Source organism: Sorex fumeus, unplaced genomic scaffold (assembly GCF_029834395.1).
Source record: "Sorex fumeus unplaced genomic scaffold, SorFum_2.1 ptg000006l, whole genome shotgun sequence".
Taxonomy (NCBI): domain Eukaryota; kingdom Metazoa; phylum Chordata; class Mammalia; order Eulipotyphla; family Soricidae; genus Sorex; species Sorex fumeus.
In genome coordinates, this window is record NW_026606063.1 from 49,711,926 (window position 1) to 49,733,232 (window position 21,307).

A 21,307-nucleotide genomic window follows, 5' to 3' on the forward strand; every position below is an offset into this window, starting at 1 on the left:
TCTTTTGATTTTCTTGTTGACAACATTGACGAGGAATACAATCAACTGGTTCAGCACCTCCATGATTGTACGAGGAACACCAAAGGAGAGATAGCTACAAAAAAAATGCCTGTCTTCGAAAACTCTTGAGCTTATTCGCCAGCGTGGCTTGGCGCATGGCTCAGGCAACCGCAAGCCAATGTCTAATCTCGCAAAGCAGTGCAGAGATGCGATAAAGGAAAACCTCAAAGAGAGAAGAGCAGAAGTGCTGGTAGATGGGGCAGAAGCCGGGAAAAGCATTCGTAATGCTCACCTGTCCGCCAACTACAAGACCAAGATGACTGCCCTCCGACATCCTGATGGATCTATCACATCTTCCAGAAGGGCAGTGGAGAAGATTATCCATGACTTCTCAGATCTCTTCGATAGCCATGTCCACCTGCCGACATACCAAATTCCGCAGGATGGATATGTTGTTCCCAATATTCTCCCTTCCGAAATCTGGCACGCCATTTCATCGGTAAAGAACGAACAGCACCCGGCCCAGGCAAGGTCAGACCTGAACACCTGAAGAACCTGCCGTCAGTACTCATCAATACACTGGTTTGGCTCTTTACAAGCTACCTGTCTGGATGCAAGGTTCCGTCCCAATGGAAAACTAGCAGGACTGTACTACTGTACAAGAAGGGAGACATCCACAACATTGGCAACTATCACCCAATCTGCCTATTGTCTGTCATCTACAAGCTGTTCACTCGAGTCATCCTGAATAGGATTGGCAGAACACTAGATGAAGGACAACCATGCGAGCAAGCCGGGTTCCGAAAAGGATTCAGCACCTTCGACCATATTCACATGATAACCAAGCTCATTGAGGTTTCTCAGGCGTTCAAGATGCCGCTCTGTTTAACGTTCATTGATTTAAAGAAGACCTTTGATTCTGTTGAGACGGAAGCGGTCATTGAAGCCCTAGCCAATCAGGGCATTCAAGCCCAATACATCAGGATCCTCCATGAGCTGTATTGCGGATTCACTACCAGGAACTCACCATTCTATAAAGAAGTGATCGTTGATATCAAGAGAGGGGTTGATCAGGGTGATACCATTTCACCGAAACTCTTCAGTGCCACCCTCATGAACATCATGCAATGACTGGAATCGGAAGGAATGGGAGTGAGGAAAGATGGTCGGCAACTACACCACCTCCGCTTTCCTGATGACATTGTTTTAATAACACAAACATTAGCCAAGCAGCACAAATGCTGGCCGACTTCAACCGTGAGTGTGGAAAGGTTGGACTACAGCTGAATCTCACGAAGACAATGTTTATGAGAAACAGACTCGTTCCCATCACTCCATTTGCTCTGAATGGAACGACCATCTCTGAATGCAACAGTTATGTGTACCTAGGTCGAGAAGTCAACATGATGAATGACCTGGCACCTGAGTTGCACAGGAGGAAGAGAAGGGCTTGGAACGCCTTCAAGAGCATCGAAGAAATAGCTAAGAGGACGAAGAACCTCCGGCTCCAGGCACATCTCTTCGATTCCACTGTTCTTCCTGCATTAACCTATGCCTCAGAGACCTGGGCCCTATGCAAACAGGATAAGGCCGCTATTTGGGTCTCCCAAAGAGGAATCAAAAGAGCTATGCTTGGAGTATCACTCTTCACTCAAATGAGAGAAAGAATCTGGAGTTCCGACCTCCATCGACAATCAAGAATCAGGGACGCTATCTCATTTGCCAAGGCATCAAAAATCAGATGGGCTGGACACATACTGAGATTTAGAGACGACCACTGCACTAGAACTGTTACCGACTAGATTCCATGGGACATCAAAAGGCCTGGCAGCCACCCACCTACCAGATGGTCAGACTTCTTCATCAAGATCTTGAACGATTGGTTTGTTCTGGAACGAACAGACACCATTGGGCTACACTAGCACTTGGCAGGGACAAATGGAGAAGTTACTGGTGCCCACTCGAGCAAATCGATGATTAACGGGAAGTTAAGTGATCAAGTGATCTTTTGATTTTGTCCTTGAGTTCCTTCCTGATCCACTCGTTGTTCAGCATTGACTTATTTAATTTCCAGGTGTTTGATTTGGTTCTCCATGTCTGTGTGTGATTCACTTCTATTCTCAGTGCATCATGGTCTGAAAAGATTGTTGATACCATTTCTGTCTTCCTGTTTCTATTGAGGTATGTTTTGTAGCCTAGGACATGGTGTATTTTGGAAAATTTTCCGTGCGCACTGGAGATGAATGTGTATTCTTTCTTTTAGGGGTATAAAGCCCTGTATAGGTCTATAAGCCCTTTTTTTTATTTATTTATTCTTTCAAAGCCAGTGTTTCCTTGCTGAGTTTTGTTCTTGTTGATCTGTCCAGAGATGATAAGGCGTTGTTGAAATCTCCAGCTACTATTGTCTTGCTAGCAATGTCCTCCTCAAAATCTGTTAGCAGTTGTATTAAATATTTTTCTGTTCCCTCATTAGGTACCTATACATTTAAGAGTATGATTTCTTCCTGTTGTACGTATCCCTTGATGAAGAGAAAATAGCCTTCGCTGTCCCTTCTTTTGTTTTTCAACTTAACGTTAATGTTGTCGAATACTAGTATGGCCTCCCCAGCTTTTTTGAGTAGGTTATTATCTAAAGATTTTTAACCTTCAAATTGTTAAAGCTTTTCTTTCTAAATCTTTACTTGGACCAGAGAAAGTGCAACTGGATGAGTGCATACTTTGCATACATGAGACCCAGGTTCAATCCTTGGCACTATGTAGTTCCCTGATCACTACTGGGTTTAGCCCAAAAACAAAACAAAATAAAACCTTTCTCTATTTTAAAAAACAAAATGCTAATTATCTACTAATTTGACAAGCAATTTATTTGTACAAGAACTGCCTTGAAAATTCCATTTTTGATGTTCTTCAGAAGTTAGATTTTAAGTCCTATTTCTTTTCTCACACCTCTGTTTTAGTTTAGAGTTGAACGAAATATATTTATTTTTGAACTCTATGCAAGGTTCTTGAATAAATAAGCAGGTTACTGATAGTGTAGTACATTTAAACTCTGAAGTCTTTTTAGTGGTATATAAGGATAGACTGCTGCTCATTCAGAGTGTTATTCAGTTCTCAAAGTATCTAAAAGCAGGCATTGCTATTCCAGCTATTGTTAATGAATAACCCAAAAATAATGAGCTAATGCTCTTAGAGTCATTTGCTATACCACTTCAGACACCTTATAGTATAATTTCTCATCCTCTTGTTAACTCCGTTGATTTCATTATTGGCCCTGTGGATAGAGTAGTAATAAGTATGGATGCTTGCTATCTTCATTGAAAGAGTATCTGACTTGTTAGAAACCAAATACACTTGCTTTGTATGCATATGCACACAGACAATCTGAGTCTGAAAACAGGATAAGCACTGCCATTTTGAGACTCAATAAAAAGCAATTTTTTTTCCATAAAATACAGTCTTTCAACACACTGCACATGATGTATCATGAAGCCACAGCTTGCCATGTGACTGGAGACTTAGTAGAGCTTCTGTCAATATTTCTTTTGGTTTTGAAGTCTACACGCCCGTATCTTCAGAGAAAAGGTATGGTCATTCCTACTTGTTTTTGTTAGTTGAATTCTTAATGGGAAAAATGAGGAATTTACATCACATGCTTCAGAGAATTTGTCTCTTAGTTTGTATACAGAAGAGGAGGCTGATACTAACCATCAGGAAATGTTCATCATCTCCTCATGACATATAACTTAGGTACTTTTCTTTATACACGCCTGAAAAATAGACAGGCAAGCAAATGTTCACTTGTAGAAAACTGCAAGACATATGCAAGTGTAGTAACAACATATCCAAGTGTAGTAACAACACAAATATTTTGTGAAGGTTCTCCGAGCTGAAAACTTACATAACTTAGACTTTATCTTATTTAGTTTAGAGAAAAATAACCATAAAACATTTGCTCTTTGATACAGATTTCTTAAATCGAATATGCTTCCATCAAAATAATACATGACTTATGATGTCTCGCAAGTTTAGTAGTAACCATCTCACAAAAATAATCACTTGGCTTTCAACAAGAATGTGTATATAATAAAAAGTGTCAGTACGAGAAAGTTTGATCTCAAGTGACATATTTATTAATTTTTTTTATTTGCAGATGTGAAACAAGCATTAATCCAGTGGCAGGAGCGAATTGAATTTGCCCATAAACTGTTAACACTTCTTAATTCCTATAGCCCTCCAGAACTTAGAAATGCCTGCATAGGTAAGTTACTTAGAATATATACCTATACAAATGTGTAAGAACGTAGGTCACGGTCAGGTCACAGTCCTCCTGTTGTTCATCGATTTGCTCGAGCGGGCCCAGTAACGTCTCCATCATGAGACTTGTTGTTACTGTGTTTGGCATATCGAATACATCACGGGGAGCTTGCCAGGCTCTGCCGTGTGGGCGAGATACTCTCGGTAGCTTGCCGGGCTCTCCAATAGGGGCAGAGGAATTGAACTCGGGTCGGCCATGTTGGCCGCTTGTAAGGCAAACGCCCTACTGCTGTGCTATCACTCCAGCCCAGCGTAGAACGTAGAACATATGGTATTAATATAAGTGTATAGTCAGGGGCAGGTGTTTTTTCTTTGACTTCAAATATCTCTAGACAACCCTCAGCTTTGAAATCTTTTGGTTCTTTGTTAATAACTATATAAGCAAGGCAAATATTTATGAAGTAAACCGGATCATTGTTAAAAAAAGGGCTAGGGTGATTATATCAGTGAAATCTTTTGTTGACTTTCATTTGCTTTTGTTATGCTATGGGGTTTTTTTATTGATTGCATGATTATAATTTTCAATTATGCCTATTCAAGAATGCACCTCACTTTAAACTTATATTACCTTTTTAACTATCTTTGAAACTAATATTTAGTCATATTTAGAGGCCAGAGTGATAGTACAGGAGGTAGGTAGTGTACTTGTCTCACATACACCCAACCTGGGTTTGATCCCTGGTACTCACTGTGATCCCCCAAGCACCACCAAGAGTGATCCCTGAGTTCAGAACTGCAGTTGGGTGTGACCCAAAAACAAAAAATTATAATCATATTTAGAGACTTTGAATGATTGTTTACAGGTTCTCAAAATTACATGAGAATCTACCTTACAAATTTTGGCCTTATATTCTCTGGAATTACTGGCTTATACTTCCCTAGCAAGAGATGGAGAGGGGTGCAGTAACTGATTAACAGAAATTTTGCCAATGTTCTGTCACCTTGAGTTTTACATCTGTGTGCCTAGAAGAGAACCAATCTAGCTAACATCATACATTAAAAGTAGATTAAGATCTGACTTATTAGTCAGTTTGAGAGATAGTTCAGCATACTAGCTAGCATGATTTGCATACAGGAGCCCCAGGTTCAATCCCTAATACTGTTCATGTTTCACTGAGTACCACTAGGAGTGAGCCCTCCCCTTGCAAAATTCCAGGAGTAGCCTGTGAGCACCATAGGGTGAAAATTAGAGGCAAGTTAAGATTAACAATCAAATCGAAAGAGTTTTTAACCTCAGATACTTTCTAAACTACTTTGGTTAATTTTATGAAGACATAATTAGTAGCACTGTACCACTGTCCTCCTGTTGTTCGTTGATTTCTTCGAGCAGGCACCAGTAACGTCTCCATTGTGAGACTTGTTGTTACTGTTCTTGGCATATCGAATATGCCACAGGTAGCTTGCCAGGCTCTGCCGCGCGGGCGGGATACTCGGTAGCTTGCCAGGCTCTCCGAGAGGGACGAAGAAATCGAACCCAGGTTGGCCGCGTGCAAGGCAAACGCCCTACCTGCTGTGCTATCACTCCAGCCCAAAGACATAATTAGTATATTAAAAATACGTTAGAAGCAAAATATGAACCAGAGGGGCCAGAGAGATAGTACAGGAGGTAGGGTGCTTGCATATCCTTGACTTAGTTGGATGCCCAGTACCCCATGAGTGCAAAGCCAGGAGTAATTCCTGAAAAGCACTAGAAGTGGCCCTAAAATTTTAAAATAAATGAAAATTAGCACGTGTTTTGCCTGCAGGAAGTGTGGGTTCCATCACATGGAACCACATGGTCCTCCAAGCATCACTAAAAGCAATCCTCGAGTACAGCCATGTAACACCCAAAAAGCAAATTTTTTAAAAAGCGAAAATTTATTTTAAATTTGGTTTCTAAACTATGGCTAGTAACTCTGATTTTCCAGATTTAAAATGTCAGACATTGTCAGGAGCTAAATTTTATGCTCATTATCGCCTTTCAGCTCCTTGTAGCGAGAGCAATAGTACAGCAGAGAGGGCATTTGCCTGCATGCAACTGGCCTTGTTTCAATCTCCAGCATCCCATATGATCCCCAAAGCACCATCAGTATTAATTCCTGAGTTCAGAACCAAGAGTAACCCCTGAGCATTGCTTGGTGTGACCCAAAGAGCCCCCCCCCCCAAAAAAAAAAAAACCTTTTCAGTTCCCACATTGCAGTCAGTTAGCCCAATAGGGTTTGTGACTTTGCAAACAGAAAAAATATACCTTAGTTTTTAATGCCCAAATTGTATGTGTGTTTCTTTTTTTCAGATGTCCTCAAGGAACTTGTGCTTTTGAGCCCCCATGACTTTCTTCATACTCTGGTTCCATTTCTGCAACACAATCATTGTACTTATCATCATAGTAATATACCAAGTATGTATCACCTAGCACAGTACTTGAATATGGTTGACATTCAGTCTTTCTGCTTACTGAAAGGTGGCGATTTATTTTTTCTTTTTTATTCTGTATTCTTACTATACATTTTTAATGTCTTAGTGTCTCTTGGACCTTATTTCCCTTGTCGAGAAAATATCAAGCTAATAGGAGGGAAAAGCAATATTCGGCCTCCGCGCCCTGAACTCAATATGTGCCTCTTGCCCACAATGGTGGAAACCAGTAAGGTATGTTGGGATGCTAGGAAAACCATTTTTCTATAGTACACAGTAATTTGAAATTTTCCCTCTGGCAGTTATGAATTACATTAGATTTTAAATGACCATTTTGTGGATCCTAAGATTAGACTCATTTGGACTTTTTCCTTTTAGTGCTCTGAAATGTTGGTTGGATATTTGCAAAATCAACAGTAAGCACAAGTAGTAAGTTTCCCCCCCCTCAAAAAATATTCTAATAGAAAGTCTTAGTATTTGTCACTAGGCTAAATTTTAACTGAGTTATAGATATAAATTTGAAAAGTCAAGTTAGGTCCTTACTATTGCTTAAATTTGGCTGTATAATCAGTGACTTCTTTGTGTCTTTGACTTAAGCTTAATACTACATTAAGATAAATTTATCATCATTTGTTTGATATTGATGTCTAACATTTATTCTAAAATAATTCTAATTCCAAATTATAGAGCAAAGATATAGGGAACACAAAAACTTAGTTTCAACATTTTTTATAAGTTTTCTCTGTTCTTCACCCCACTTCATTCACACTTTTCTTCCCCACTATCTTTGAATCTTAAAATATATTTTAAGAAGCTCTTACTAAGATAAAATATTAATAATTTATATTGTAGTAACCGCTATAGAAATAATTTATAATTTATTTTAAAAATCAAATTTAATTCACTGTTTCTGTAGCTAAAGTGTCAACATTTTTTAATTATATGATAATTTTACCTTATTAAAACATTATGGAAATAATGGGTAATTTTAATAGCACACTGAAATAAACTTGTGACAATAATCTTTATCACATTACTTGAAAATTGGAAGTTAAAAACTAAGTTCTTATAGAATTTAAATATTTAATAAGCTTTTTAGTTAAACTTTTTTACATTTGCACAAAATATGCTCTTTATTATACATTTTAAGTGCAACCATTTTATCATCTTTAACCTTCAGGGCAAAGATGACGTTTATGATCGTATGCTGCTAGACTACTTCTTTTCTTATCATCAGTTCATCCATCTATTATGCCGAGTTGCAATCAACTGTGAAAAATTTACTGAAACATTAGTTAAGCTGAGTAAGTATAAAAGATGAGCAGTAAATTCCATTGAATTATTTTAAGCCCATAGCCATTCAGGAAGGGGATGAAAAAACAATCTCTTTTCTTCTTAAAAGTGAATGTTTTAAAATATTAATCTTGGGAACATCTTTGTTTTTATTAAGAAAACACCGACTTACTGGTTTCCATTGACTAGTTCTGCCCAGAGTCTCAGCTGGCCTCTAAAGGAGTATACAGCAGGGCTTTTTTGTACACAGAAAGCCCAAATTCTTCTCCCTCTGCCCAGCAGAATTTAAGAACAAATCGCAAAAACAGCTCTGCTTAGGGAGGCAGGCAAAGAAATGGACTGCTCCTCAGCAGTTGAGGGTAAGAGATCTATATTGCCAGCTGTGCTTTGGAGCTGGTAAGGAAGCAAGCCTTGTGAGGGTGAAGCAGAGGTGCATATATGAGTATCTAGGAGGTAAGTGTCATAAAATAGAGAAGGGAGTTAGAAGGAAGGGGAGCTTTGGAATAGAAGATACGAGGAACAGAAAACAAAACTCAGTGAATTGTGAAAGGGATAAAACTTAAATTACTCATTGTAATATTGACTCTCCAAGTTCATGCCTGAAATCTATTATAGTTCATTTGTCTTTCTCTTGCTGATTTGTCTTTAGAAGACTCCTCCAGATCTCCTGAGTCCCCAGACTGTGTGTCCCGATTCTTGCTTCCTTCTTTAAGGGTTTCCCAAATCCTCTCCAGTGTTCTGTAGGTTTTTTTCAGAGCTGGAAAGTGAATTACTCACGGAACCCACACCAAGAACTAGATTATCACACTTAGAAACTAGCACCCTACACCTGGTGCTTCTTAGTCACAACCCTCTTCCTATGTAAAATATTTTGATCTGTTATATACCTATAATCTTTCATCCAAGAGAAGGAAGTGGTAAACAGCTGTCAGGGATTATTCATCTTCAGAAAAACCATCTTATTGGTAAGTGATTAGAGCATTTTCAGATTTGGAAGAGTATTCCTTCCACCATGATCATTAGCCTTTTTTTTTTTTAAATATGTAACTGAAGTGCTAAGAGGTAAGGTAGGGTGGGGACTGAGATTAGAAAATGCTTAGATTCTGTGATAATACGGTTGGGTCTTGGCATTTGGTATAAAGCTAAAACCTAATAGCACCAGTGACTAAGTGTGAGGAAATATACAAGAGTTTTGGTAACATGGCCTTGCTCTCAGATAAAAGGAACTTAAAAGATGTTGACTTGATTAAAAATTTTTGATAATTGTGTTCATATAATTTAGACCAAAGTTATATAAGGAGTAATTTGAGCTACTTGAACAAGCTTTGATAAATGAAAAGTGTTTTTAACCTAATTAAGCATGGAGCCAAGACAGAGGGAAAAAGAAAGATCATGCAAGTAGCCATGTATATTAGCTGAATTAGCTTTCGTAATACTTTATACAGTACTTTTAACTATAAAGAACACTTATTGCTGCCTCATAGTATCAGAGTATTAGAACAAGAATGGGATTAGAGGATTAGAATAAGGATAGTATTAGAGTATTCATAACAAGGATGAGATTATTCTCCATGCCCTTCCATGCACAGTGTGATAGCCACTAGCCATAGAGTGTTGAGAACTTGAAATATAAGGGAGATGAATTTTTAGTTAATTTTAAACAAATGACCAAATGTATTTGGTAGCTATTATGTTGAACAGCTTGAAAGTAGATTAAAAACTTCACAAATTGATCAAAGAAATGTTTCATGGCTATATCATAATGCAGAAAATTGGACATTACTTTCTGTATGGAGTAGATCTAAAAGCATTATTTGCCTATTAGAAATGGAGAGATCATGTCCCAGTGTTTGAGGTTAACTAACTCTTGCAACTGAATTTGAATATTTTTGGGAAAAAACTTAAGAAAAAGAAAATCTCACATAAATGATTGTGAGCAGTCGTGAACAAGTTTTAACTCGGATAATTCTTCTTTTTGTTTTTTGTTTGTTTTGGAGGGCATACTCAGGGGTTACTCTTGGCTCTGCACTCAGGGATCACTCGTGGCAATGCTTGGGGAACCTGGGGTGCTAGGAATTGAACTTGGGTTGGCTGAATGCAAGGCAACCACTCTGCCCACTGTACTGTTGCTCCTCCATGCCCCGCAACAGGTCTCATTTTTATACTATTTTTCTTCATAATAGAGGATAAAATATGGGTGGGGCAGGGGTGGAGAAGATAGGATAACAGGTAAGGCCTTGCATGTGGCCAAACCAGGTTTGATCCCTGAGCACAGAGCCAGGAGTAAGACCTCATCACCACCAAGTATGACATCGAAACAAAAGAAATATAAATAAAACAGCAAATGTGCATCCAGAACAATATTACAGCTTGTGAGGTCCTTTCCTTGTATGCAGCTGACTCAGGTTTGGGCCCAGGCACCACATATGGTCCCCTGAGCACAGCTAGGAATGATCCCTGAATGTAGGAATAAGCCCTGAGCACCTTCAGGTATGACACAAAAAACAGCAAGTGTGTTTTAAGTACCCTTTTACTAAAAATAAAAAAACAAAAAACAAAAACTACAATGATGGGCCAATGAGACAGCTCACTGGGAATGGGCTAATAAGCCTATGCTTTGCATGCAGGAGGCCCGGGTTTGATACCATACAGTCCCAGAAATAAATGCTAGGTGTTGCCTTAAAACCAAAACACAACAAAACAGAAAACACCCCAGCTGATTGCTAGAACTATGTGATACAAATAAGGTCCAGAGAAGAAGTATGGGGGTTAACATAAATAACCTTTGTTGCAGCTGACTCCAGTTAACCCTGGCATAGTGTGGTCCCTCGAGTATGAGTAGGTGCAACCTTGGAGACCTCTGAGCACCATATGGCCTGGACACTGCAGTGCTCAGGCAGCACCGCATCCTTGGGCCCCCTTATTGAACTGCCAGCCCAGTTACCAAGAATCACAAAGTAGAGATTCTAACTCCCCTGAACACTGTTTGGGGGAGACTCCTTCACCCTCAAAAATAATAGAATGGGAAAATAACCCCAAAACAAACATAAGGCAATACAAGATTTGGTTACATAAAGATGGCATTAGGGCTGGAGCGATAGTATAGTTAGATAGCGATAGTATAGTTAGATAGCGATAGTTAGGGCACTTGAATTGCATATTACTGACCCTGGCTCTATATCTTTTCCCCCGAGCCCAGGAGTAGAATCCCTGAGCACAGAGCCAGGAGTAAGCCTTTTAGCACTGCTGGGCATAGCCCAGAAAGCAAATATAGATAACATCAGTAGAGAATGTGTGGTATTGAAATCATCAATTAGCAATCTGGAGAGAGAGGGCCAGGACTTGTGTCTATTTTGCCATCCACACATACCACCAGTGGTCACATTTGAATATGGTTTAATACAAATTGCATCAGTGTATTAGGACAATTTTAGGAGGATTAAAAAGCTTAATTGTGAAAAATAAGGTAATAGAAGTAAAGAGAACAAACATAAGAAAACATACAATCAGATGGAGACCAGTTCGAGATTTAGAAGACTGGGGCTGGAGCAATAGTACAGCAGGTATGGCATTTGCCTTGCACACGCCCAACCTGGGTTCTGTCTTCAGCATCCCATATGGTCACTGGAGTCCCACCAGGAGTAATCTCTGAGCACAGAGCCAGGGATATATCCTGAGAACTGCTGTGTGCACTCTCCCCCCCCCCCCCCCCCCCCGCAGCCCCTAATAAAAGACCATATGTTAGGAAACCATAAAATCCAGAAATAGAAATATGAAAAAAAAATGGTGAACAGTGAACAGCTAAAAGGGCCAGTGTACATGCTTTGCACACCAAGGCCTAGGTTCCATTTCTAGTACCACATAATCCCCCCACACTTGAACTTCTGACTGCACCACAGCACTGTTAGTGTCTGAGCTCTGCTAGCTATTGCCCCAAAACTTACGTGTGTGACCCCACCACCACCATCACACACACACACACACACACACACCATGAAAATTATTAAAAGTAGAGATCTGGTTCATGCTTCACCTCTTTGTGATGTTAAGATGGTATTGGTTGGAGATTGGTTAACTATTTCTGCAAAAGGCTTTATATGTGGATATATGTACTTTAGGTACGTACCATTCAGTGCAGACCAGAAGTCTAGTTATACCAGTCCATGAAGAGAAAATCCTTTTATACCAAATCAATTCGTAGAATTATTTTTAATAGGTGTATATACAAATCAGAGCTTACAGTTTAAAAATAACTGACACACGGGTTACCTTGAGTTTGAACTCTTGGTTTTTGTTCTAATTCTAATTGAAACAGACACACTTTAAGAAAATCCCTGGGGCCCACTGTACCTTCTATCTGTATTTTTGCATTCTACCTATTGTATGTGCCTTTTGGATGAAAGAGAACAATATGTACATTTGTATGTGTGTGCAGAACTATGTGTACACAAAGAGAAATAAATGTTAAACTAATGCTTGAAAAAAATAAAAATAACTGACACAGATCTGAATATTTCAAGGTTGGAAGTACCTAGACCATATGTAGTGCTGGGGATTCAACCAGATTTGGCTAAACGCAAGGCAAATGCCTTAATCCCTGTATTGTTTCTCTAGACTATGCTAACAGGTTTTTCTTTTTTTTTTTTTTTTATTAGTGAAGCACCATGAGGTACAGTTGTAGATTTACAAATCCTTGTGCCTGAGTTTCGGTCATACAATGATCAAATACCCATCCCTCCACCAGTGCCCATTTCCCCCCACCCCCCCTCCCACCCTGCCTCTGTGGCAGGGCATTCCCCTTTGTTCTCTCTCTCCTTTTGGGTGTTGTGATCTGCAAAAGAGGCATTGAGTGGCAATCATGTTCAGTCCATAGTCTACTTTCAACATGCATTTCCCCTCCTGGGAGGATCCTCCAAACACCTTTCATTTGGTGTTCCCTTCTCTATCTGAACTGCCCTTTCCCCTAGAATACCCGGCTGGCCTCTAAGTTATGGAGTAATCCTCCTGGTGTTGATCTCAGCTATTCTTAGGTATTGATCTCATATTTTGTTGCTTTATATCCCCCAGATGAATGCAATTTTTCTATGTCTATCCCTCTCTTTCTGACTCATTTCGCTTAGCATGATACTTTCCATATTGTACCACTTGTATGTAAATTTCATGACTTCATCTTTTCTAAGAGCTACATAGTACTCCATTGTGTAGATGTACCAGAGTTTCTTTAACCAGTCATCAGTTCTTGGGCACTCAGGTTTCTTCCAGTTTCTGGCTATTGTAAAGAGTGCTGCAATGAACAAACAAGTGCAGATGTCACTTCGACTACACATTTTTGCCTCTCTGGGGTATATTCCCAGGAGTGGTATCGCTGGGTCAAATGGGAGCTCAATTTCTAATTTTTTGAGAAACGTCCATACTGTTTTCCAAAAGGGCTGAACTAGTCGACATTCCCACCAACAGTGAAGGAGTGTCCCTTTCTCGCCACATCCGCGCCAGCATCGGTTGCTTTTGTTCTTTTGAATGTGGGCCAGTCTCTGAGGTGTGAGATGGTATCTCATTGTGGTTTTGATCTGCATCTCCCTGATGATTAATGATGTAGAGCATTTTCTCATGTGCTTTTTTGCCATTCGGATTTCTTCTTTGAGAAAGTTTCTGTTCATTTCATTGCCCCATTTTTTGATGGGGTTGGATGTTTTCTTCTTGTGGAGTTCCACCAGTATTTTGTATATCCTTGTTATCAACCCCTTGTCAGATGTGTATTCGGTGAATATCCTTTCCCATTCTGTAGACTGTCTTTGTATTTTGGTCACTGTTTCTTTGGAGGTGCAGAAGCTTCTTAGTTTAAGATAGTCCCATTTATCTATCTCTGGCTAACAGGTTTTTCTTATGTGAAACCAGATTAACATTAGCTTGCTTAATATAAGATGGTTCATTGGAAACTTGAGGATAGTACAGGCAACACGACTGACCTGGATTACATTCCCAGTATGGTCCCTGGGGCCCCGCCAAGAGTAACCCCTCAGTGTAGCGCCAGGAGTAAGCCTTGAGCACCACCAGGGTAACACAAAAACCAATAACAACAAAATCAATTTTAAAATTACATGGCTAGATGGGTACTCGATCATAATATAACTGAAACCCAACCACAAAAATTTGTAAGTCTACAACTGTACCTCATGGTATTTCCTAATAAAATTTAAAGAAAAAAAACTTACATGGCTAATTGGAAGCTTCAATTGTGTGGAACTTGTGGGCTAGATTCACCCCTCCTTTCAGAAGTTGGGGGCACCCAAGCAGTGGTGCTCAGGAGGTGCAGCTTCCCTACTGGGACTCTTAAGCCACTGGACTGGCAGTTCACTGCAACTGATCTAAAGTTGCTCGGGCCCTGCAGTCCCAGGAGTACCTATGCCACTCAGGCAGTGCTCAGTGCTTCCAGGGCTACCCTGGGCAGTGCATAGGGGACCTTGTGGTGTCAGGAATTAAGCCAAGTTAGGTATTTGCTGGGTATGAACCCAACCACTGTATCTCCTGATCCCTGGCTATATATCTTCCTCTGTTGTACATCAGTTGTGCAGTGGAGCATTTCATGAGCTTTTCATCCATTGACTATAGCCAATGAATAGAAATTTTTACATGTAAATAATACATATGAAATATTTCATAGCTGAATTACCCTATTTGAAAGATTTTTCTGAATATTTTGTGGCTTCTGAAGTATATAAGGTATTACAAAATGAAAAGATGGTAGCTTTTTTATGGTTGGGAATGGGGCATGTTAGAGTTCTTCTGAAGATACCTAAAGTTGCAGAATAAGTGTATTGAAATCTGTATTTCAGTATATCCTGACCATCCTATTTACTGAGATTAAGGCTTGGACATGCGCATGTGAACTTTGGTGATTACATGTTCATCTGTTTTGCATGCACACAGTGTAACACCCCCAGAAACTACTGGAAGAGAGAGTTTAGACAATTGAGTATTAAGTCATAGAGCCAAGATGAACTGGCAGTGATTTATAAAAGTGCTGCAAAGAATCAGAAATTCTGCTCCTTCAAAGGATTGTCTCATTGACTTGTTGTCAATGAGATGACTCTAAGCAGAGTTTTGATAATTTCATCATCCACAAAAGAGAAATGGGTAGGGGAATAAATGAAGATAATGTACTCACTCCAAAAGGTGATGGGAAAGTTTTAGTTATCAGACACACCTAGCACGGCCTATGTCAATACTATTTGTTTTCTTCTTCACGTTTAGACATCCGTATCACAATACTGCTTGGAAGTGATAGTAATAATGTAGGCCTCTATGTTTTTTGTCTGTTGTGACATTGCTGACCTTTTTATAGTTCTAGAACATAGGAGAAAAGATCGGTTTTAGGAATGATTAGTGGACAAGGAATAAGGATTATGGTAGCAAAAAAGATAGTACACATTTGTTTTCACATAGAATATTTTTGTCCGAGGGATAAAGAATCTTTATATCCAGGAGCTGGTGGATTCTACAAATGACTGGATATTAAATATTTCAGACTTTGTAGGCCATAAATGGTCTCATCACATTATTCCTACAATTCTTGGAAAATATTAAGACCTTTCTTAGCGTAGGAGAGCATATAAAAACAAACTGGGCCAGATTTTGATCAGCCCAAAAGAAGGCACGAATTTGTCAGCTCCTGGTCTACTTTTTCAGTCATGAACCCCTGTTGGAGATGCTTTTGTGACCTTGTAGCATTGAAGATTGAACCCCCATGTTCTCTCATGCAAAGTTTGCACTCTGGTTCTTTGAGCTGCCTCCCAAGTGTCTTGCTCTACTTGCTCTAGGTAATTATTCAGAAATATGACAGCCTAAAAACCCTTCCCTGTAGTCAACTTCTCTGATATATTGGTTGTTTTGGTTTTTTGGGTTTTTTGTTTTTTGGGTCACACCTGGCGATGCACAGGGTTTACTCCTGGCTCGTGCACTCAGGTATTACTCCTGGCAGTGCTGGGGGACCATATGGGATGCTGGGAATCAAACCCGGGTCAGCCTCGTGTAAGGCAAACGCCCTACCCACTGTGCTATTGCTCCAGCCCCTGATATATTGTTATGATGGATAAATGCCTCCATCATAAATTATCTTCACAAAGGAAGTCACCTTGGCAGGAAAACAAATCAACTTACCTTTAAAAGGAAATCTAGGCATGTGAGGATGGCTAGGCACATGGGTGACTGATTTGACTTCCTTTCTATGTTTTCTCAAATCTTGGTCTAACTCAGAGGTTGGCTAACAGCCTGCATTCTGATTGTTTTGCATAACCAGTGAATCATCTTCAAGAATAGTTTTTTCATTTCTTAATGTTTTGAAAACCTTAAATATGCTGTGATACATGAATGTTCATGAAATAAATTTCAGTGTTCTTAAGTCTTATTAAAACATACTTTGAGTGTTATCTCTGGCTGCTTTTACACTGTGGTAGAATTTAGCTCATAAGGCCATGAAGACTAAAATACTATTTAACTCTTTGCAAAAAAAAAAATAATTTGACAATTTCAAATCTGAGTCATAATTTTTGTTCCAGTGTACCTTTTAAGGGTGGAGTGATAGCACAGCAGGTAGGGCATTTGCCTTGCATGCGCGGCCAGCCCGGCCGACCAGTGTTCGATTCCTCCACCCCGATTCCTCCACCCCTCTCGGAGATCCTGGCAAGCTACCGAGAGTATCTCGCTCCAATGGCAAAGCCTGGCATTATGCCAAACACAGTAACAACAATGGAGATGTTACTGGGCCCGCTCAAGCAAATCAATGAGCAATGGGAGGACAATGTTACAGTACCTTTTAAGAAGCGGGGGGAGCACTCCCAGTTCTGTTTAGGGAAATATTGTAGTTCTGGGGTGCAAACCAGGCATTCAGCATGCAAAGCACTGATCCGTTGAGCTCTCTCTGTTTAGCCCTCATTATTATTTCTTAGCTGGAGAATAGCTTGCATTGTATTTGTCCTTTATGGTGATATTTTTATCTGAAGCCCAGAGTTTGGAGGAAAGGAAATTATAACTTCTGTGCTTTGAAATGTAGAGATTTCTTAAAGACACACTTGACGTACAGAATGGTTCTTAGTTTAAATCTATAGGGGTTCCAAGTGTGATCTACCCAAAAGCTCCTGAATCTGTTAGACTCAGAGAAGTTCACCTCATTCTCCCATAAACTCTGGGTGAGCATAATATGAAGGAAGAGGAAGGAGCAATTTTCTTCATATCTTTTTGACTACGTATACCTCTCTCCTCCTGAAATCTGGCTCTTCTGTGAAAAATGGCTATTTACAAATGATATCTAAATTCATGAAAGCATTGGACCCACTTTTAGTAACCTTTATAAATTGTTCCAGATAAAGTTCTAAATATTCAGAAAGCAAAACTGGTTAAAAAAATTCCTCAGATCCTTCTAGGAATCCTTCAAAGAGCTTTGGAATATAAATCATACAAAGTGTAGTTCATTCTAAATTATTTCACTGGTTAAAACATTAAATAAATTCTTCCCCTTTAAATACCTATTTCTAAAACATGCATAGAAAGTAAGCATATAGTAAGAATACAATTATGACTGGAAGTACTTGTATACTTACACCTGCAGTTTAATACCTCAGTAGTATAACTATAACCTATTCTGATTTCTTTTCAAATATTAGGTGTCCTAGTTGCCTATGAAGGTTTGCCACTTCATCTTGCACTGTTCCCCAAACTTTGGACTGAGATATACCAGACTCAGGTAAAGAAAAAAGAGTTTTAGATTATTTGGTCTTTCATCATCTGACCTTGGGATCAGTCATTTTAGGAACAATGGGTTGAACATTGACTGGAAATGGGGGGTGGGGCTAACATTTCTTAATATGTAAAATACAATAGAAATAATATTGGGCTCTAGTTGCCATTTGAGGTTTTTCACCTTAATAGATTTAAGATGATATTTCAGATAAGCCAGTTATAATTAAATCTCAGTGTAAAAAAGTTTTGAAGACCAAAACAGGTCACCTGAAAAATAATATGGGAATTACATGCCCTTTTCTTCCCCGGCGATGCACAGGGGTTACTCCTGGCTCTGCACTCAGGAATTACTGCTGGCGGTGCTCAGGGGACCATATGAGATGCTGGGAATTGAACCTGGGTCAGCAACATGCAAGGCAAACGCCCTACCCGCTGTGCTATTGCTCCAGCCCCCAAATGCCCTTTTCTTACAGGCAGTTGACATCGGTTCAACCCCTGGCATTGCATACGTTCCCCCCAAGCACTGCCAGGAGTAAACTGAGCACTACCAAGTATGCACCCCTCCCCCCCCAAAAAAAGTCCCAAATGCAGATAATAGGTTGATAAGGCATATGCCAGTTGCACTCCCTCTCCTTCCTCATTTGCCTTTTACTCTCTTTGACTATTCCGAAAGCTCTAGAGGAAACCATTTCAGCACTTCTTTAGCTTTTACTTATCTGTTAGTTTTTCAGTAAACCTTCTTACCCTAAGTATATGAAAATTATCCCAAATAATGCTTGTTACACTATGGTGGGAGAATGGCTGGGAGAGAATTTAGATTGTTCCTCAGATTTGGCTCATTTGGATCACACAAGAGAGTTCTCTAATTTTAGACTTTTTTCTTTCCAAGAAAAATAATTCTGCCAGATTATATCTGCCCATCCCCAAAGAAAGGAGTTTGTTAAATTTTCTTTAGAACCCACATTCTAGTATCTGAAGTAGTTTTAATGTAGTCCAGACTTCCGCCCAAATAATGCTCTGTACATAATCTTAATGAATGTGTGCTACAGTACTGTAATTAGTTAGTTCCTAGCCCCAGACAGTGAGCTCCAGGAGTATAGAGACTGTAAGATCATCCTGTTTTGTAAAGAGATGTTCTTTTAGTCTTTGAAATGTAGGTGTATAGTGATCAGATGGCTGAGCACATAAGCATTCTGAAAATTATTGCTGGTTGATTTTGGGATTGGTCTATTTAGTAAATCAGAATTGTTCACTGATCTTTCCCTTTTGGCTGTTACTGCCCTTCTTTGCTTTTCCTGGTTTCTGTAGTCCATTGCTTTCTCTACATCCACACTGTACTGCTCAGCCTTTGCTTGGGTAGTTTGTCACTGAGTTCATCATTCCCTCAACCCACCCCCAGCCAAATCATTTTTTCCAAAGCTGCAAACACTGGCAGCTTGCAGACGAATTCCCTAGCAACAGGTATCTATCTGACAACTAAGTCCTGGTCCACCTCTGCATCTCCTTCTGAGTGATCTTGAACAACATAGTTGCTTACTCTAATAAGACGTGTGTGTGTGTGTGTGTATACACACACATATATATATACACACACACATATATATAACATGTCACCTAAACTTTGTCCTGTTTTTCAGTTGTCTAGTTTTTCTGATTTTTAAATTAAAATCTATGAAATCTAGGGAGTGTATCTGCATAAAGACATAAAGACTTGTATTTAAGAGCCATTACCAGTTGCAAACAAAGAAAACAAATTTCAGTAAAATTTTTGGGACCACTAATTCTAAGTTAGATAATAAAGGAAAAAAATGTTCAGCTTTGCAATATTTGTGGGGGAAAACAAATTACTATTACTAATGAGATTATAACGTATAGGTTTTAACTCTGAGGGAAAAAATTAAAATGTCTACAAGAGGTTTGGTTAACTAATTATATAATTGATCCCCTGAAAGCATTCATCCTACTAGTCTTGTTCAGTAAGTACTAGAGAACATTTGTTCAGTTTCGCCATTCACAGGTTAATATTTTATTGGGAGGATAGCCACATAAGTGAAAGCTTATTGTACTTTGTTCAAAGTGGCTTTTCTGGATTTAAAAGAAGACACATAGCAAAATCAGTGTGTTTAAGGTTTACAGTTATACAGTGCTCAACCTTAAGTCCTTTTTCTCCATTTTAGTCTGCTATGTCAAAAAACTGCATCAAGCTTTTGTGTGAAGATCCTGTTTTTGCAGAATATATAAAATGTATCCTCATGGATGAAAGGACTTTTCTAAACAACAACATTGTCTACACATTCATGACACATTTTCTTCTAAAGGTAAGTTAGACTTTGGAAAGATAATGCTTTTAATAAAATAGATTTGTTTCATTGTTGGTCTTTTGCTATTTTTTAAAAACATCTTTTTTAGGTTCAAGGTCAAGTGTTTTCTGAAGCAAATTGTGCCAATTTGATCAGCACCCTTATTACAAACTTGATAAATCAGTACCAGAATCTACAATCTGATTTCACCAACAGAATTGAAATTTCCAAAGCAAGTGCTTCTTTAAATGGGGTAAGAATTTATAAAAGGCAGGCATAGTCCAGCACTTCCCTTATATCAGTTTTTAACTTTGGCCTTGGGGTTTTATCTCTAACCAAATCACATCTTAAAGAGTAACCAAAATTTTTAATGCATATTGACTAATGCCTGTAACCTTAGAAGCAGCAGCTATTAGGTCATTAAACACCAGGAGCACTGAAGTAACTGAGAAAACTCTTGCTTACAGTTTTGTACTCTTGCTTACAGTTTTGAAATACTGTGTTTTTGTTTACTGTCTCATAGCAGAAACAATTATCAATCATGAAGCTAGCTGGTTCAGACAAAGAAATAGTTTCATTGCCTGTGATACTACCACGTTGGGAATGTTACATTGTCTATAAGCAACTTCCCAAGAAACAAAATGCTTAGATAGGGTACTCAGCAAAGTTACTGTTTATGTTATCTACTAGAAATCAGCAAATTTTGAGAACTTGATTTAAAGAATAAGACCTTTTTTTGGATCTCTGAATATTTCTTTAAATTCCGGTGTAAAATTTACCCCCATTTTCAGAAAAGATCTAGTACTGTTTTAGTTATAATACATAAATTAGCGAACTGTAGTAGTGTCATAACACTGGCTCTTGGTTTCAGCATTCTACAAATGCCAGGAAGATCAGGAGGGATTCTTATCAAAGTAAAAATGCAATTAAACTGTAGACAATTGTGTCAGAATGTTAGCTTTAGAAATAAAATCTTTTTTTTTTTTTGGTAGGACCTGCGGGCACTTGCTTTGCTCCTGTCAGTACACACTCCAAAACAATTAAACCCAGCTCTAATTCCAACTCTGCAAGAGCTTTTAAGCAAATGCAGGACTTGTCTGCAGCAGAGAAACTCACTCCAAGAGCATGAAGCCAAAGAAAGAAAAACTAAAGGTTAGTCTTGTGGACTAAGAGCATTCATTATGACTTAAGTCTCCTACATAAAAATTTTAAAGACAAAGTTTCTCACAGACACTCTCTCCCCCTCCCCCGCCTCCCCCCTCATGGTTCTAACA

General features: G+C 39.0%; 1 protein-coding gene across 4 annotated transcripts in view; it reads left to right on the forward strand.

Moving 5' to 3' along the window:
• USP34 (ubiquitin specific peptidase 34) overlaps window positions 1-21,307 on the forward strand; it is a 258,244-nt gene that overhangs the window by 235,677 nt on the left and 1,260 nt on the right. For 2 of the 4 annotated variants that reach the window (XM_056126930.1, XM_056126947.1), the window contains 9 exons: window positions 3,456-3,582; window positions 4,151-4,258; window positions 6,587-6,691; window positions 6,815-6,939; window positions 7,886-8,009; window positions 17,658-17,737; window positions 19,911-20,051; window positions 20,143-20,286; window positions 21,026-21,185. In XM_056126930.1, coding sequence (XP_055982905.1) covers window positions 3,456-3,582; window positions 4,151-4,258; window positions 6,587-6,691; window positions 6,815-6,939; window positions 7,886-8,009; window positions 17,658-17,737; window positions 19,911-20,051; window positions 20,143-20,286; window positions 21,026-21,185 — 1,114 coding nt within the window. Of the gene's footprint in view, window positions 1-3,455; window positions 3,583-4,150; window positions 4,259-6,586; window positions 6,692-6,814; window positions 6,940-7,083; window positions 7,135-7,885; window positions 8,012-17,657; window positions 17,738-19,910; window positions 20,052-20,142; window positions 20,287-21,025; window positions 21,186-21,307 lie in introns of those variants that run through there. The other 2 variants (XM_056126939.1, XM_056126955.1) reach the window with 2 other exon arrangements.